We start from the raw sequence: 2028 nt of genomic DNA, 5'->3' as shown, positions 1-2028 counted from the left end.
TGCCCTGAACCAAATGTCAGAAAAAAAGCAGCTTTTTCATCACAACAGACAGGTGCACCCTGCTTTAATGTGCAAGCTGGAGAGCTGGGAGGAGGGGGCTTTTGGTGGGGGAGGGGCTTCTTGGGGGGGAGGGCATGTCCGGGCATCTGACACAGCGCTGGGCTCCCTGGAAGGTGCTCACCACATCACATCTTCTGTGCTTTCGGCCAAGCACTGGGCCAGGTGGCTGTCAACATCCAGCTGGGTCAGCCTGGGGGCGAACTCCTTCTGGCACATAGGGCAGCTGCGCAGGATTGCAGCACCCTCCACAGACGGCTGCGGCTCCACGCTGGGTGCCCTGCAGGGATCAGGTGCCAAGTGCTGGGGAGTGGACCCGTTGGGGGACTCCAGGTGCCCTCCTGCCCTGCGAAGCAGCCGGTAGGAGCGGCCGGGGCCCCATAGGTTTGGCGGAAAGGGCGTCCAGGAGAAGGTCTTGGGTCCGACAGTGAAGACTTCAGTGGCTCCCGGGCTGCAGCTGCGCTCCTGTCCAGGGAAGGCGGGCAGTGGAGGCAACTCCTGATCCAGGCTCAGCTCTGGGCTCACGGTGCGCAACAGCTCGACCCAGAGCCTCTCCCGTTCATCACCCCCCAGGAGAAACCAGGGGCGGTGGCCAGAAGGCCCGCCCGCCGGGGGTGGCCTCCGACGGCTCAGCCCCAGCCGCGGCCTCCGCGCCGCCTCCATCGGAGCTGCGCGCCGGACGGAAGTCAAGAAAATCTATTTATATGCTACAACATGGATGAAGCTTGAGGACATTATGCTAAGTGTAATAAGCCAGTCACAAAAAAGACAAAAGTACACCATTCAACTTAAATGAGGTAGCTAAAGCAGTCACACTTTTAGAAAATAGAAAGTGGACTGCCAGGATCGAGTATGTGGCCAGGTTGGGGCCAGAGGGAGTTGTTAAATGGTCATATAATTTTCAGTTTCTCAAGACAAAAAAGTTCTAGAGAGCTGTTGCACAACCATATGCATACAGTTAACCCTACTGCATTGTACATTTAAAAATAGTTAAGATGGAACATCACCTTATGTATAAATATAGACAAAGTGATGCCCAAGTACAATCTACAATATAACGCCCTGAACATTAGAAATTCAGCTTATTTTAATTACCACTAATTCTTGATAAATTAAGTCTTGTCATGCTGTTTTAATTCTGTCAAATTTATTATAAATTTGATTGATTTCAGTAACTAAATGTTGTTTTCTTTAAAAAAACAAAATTGAGCTACAGACTAGAGAAATGGAGCTGCAGGTGCAACAGCCCGGTGCACTCTATGGATATTTCATGAACTCAGCAGCATGTCTGTTTGGCTGATACTGCTGAACTGCTGAATACAGGCCAGTCAGCATCACTTTCACAAACCAGAATGACATCTTGGACAATGGCTGTAATGCCAAAGAGTTCAGGTTTAGTAAATTCTACGCACTTATTTACTTAGAATGGTTTGCTATTCTACGGAACAGCATTGAAAACAAAAAGGTGAAGGAGACTGGCTGAACCAAATTTCATCATGACATATGGTTATCCTTAAAATCTGTAAATATTAATCCTAAATGTGCTGGTATTATAATAACAAGGAGAATAAAAATAGATGTGTTTCTGTTATCCACAATAAGAAGCTCTATGTTTTTAAGGCTTTTTATTGTTGTTCCATTAAAAATATTAATAAATAGTATGTTCTCCTAATGTTTGCTGAATTCAATCACTATAGTAAACCCAAGATTATTAGTAAACCAAGATACCAGTTACACTTTATCACTTTATTTTATATGCATCTAAACCACTGTCCTAAGAATGGTTTTACTTTCAGTCAGAATTACAGAGAGAGTAACACTTAATACTCCTCTTTAGTGACAATACAGATCCCCACATACACACCTTCATGGTAACTAAGACATTTAGGGTAATTTTGCCTTAAGAAGAGAAAACACAACCCAAATGTGTCTAGTAATAAAGGGAATTTATTGACTCATGTAACCCAAAGT

At 45.5% G+C, this 2028-nt stretch overlaps 1 protein-coding gene across 1 annotated transcript; it reads right to left on the bottom strand.

Moving 5' to 3' along the window:
• Positions 1 to 32: 32 nt before the first annotated feature.
• On the bottom strand, positions 33 to 739 carry LOC108305821 (Fanconi anemia core complex-associated protein 20-like). Its single transcript, XM_037739279.1, has one exon. The coding sequence runs from the start codon at positions 718 to 720 to the stop codon at positions 178 to 180; it is 543 nt and encodes a 180-aa protein (XP_037595207.1). The 5' UTR covers positions 721 to 739; the 3' UTR covers positions 33 to 177.
• Positions 740 to 2028: the final 1289 nt, after the last annotated feature.

The sequence above is a fragment of the Cebus imitator genome, unplaced genomic scaffold (genome assembly GCF_001604975.1).
Source record: "Cebus imitator isolate Cc_AM_T3 unplaced genomic scaffold, Cebus_imitator-1.0 Scaffold66, whole genome shotgun sequence".
NCBI classification, from domain to species: domain Eukaryota; kingdom Metazoa; phylum Chordata; class Mammalia; order Primates; family Cebidae; genus Cebus; species Cebus imitator.
The sequence above is the reverse complement of the archived record's forward strand: the minus strand, read 5'-3'. Positions and strand labels throughout refer to the sequence as shown.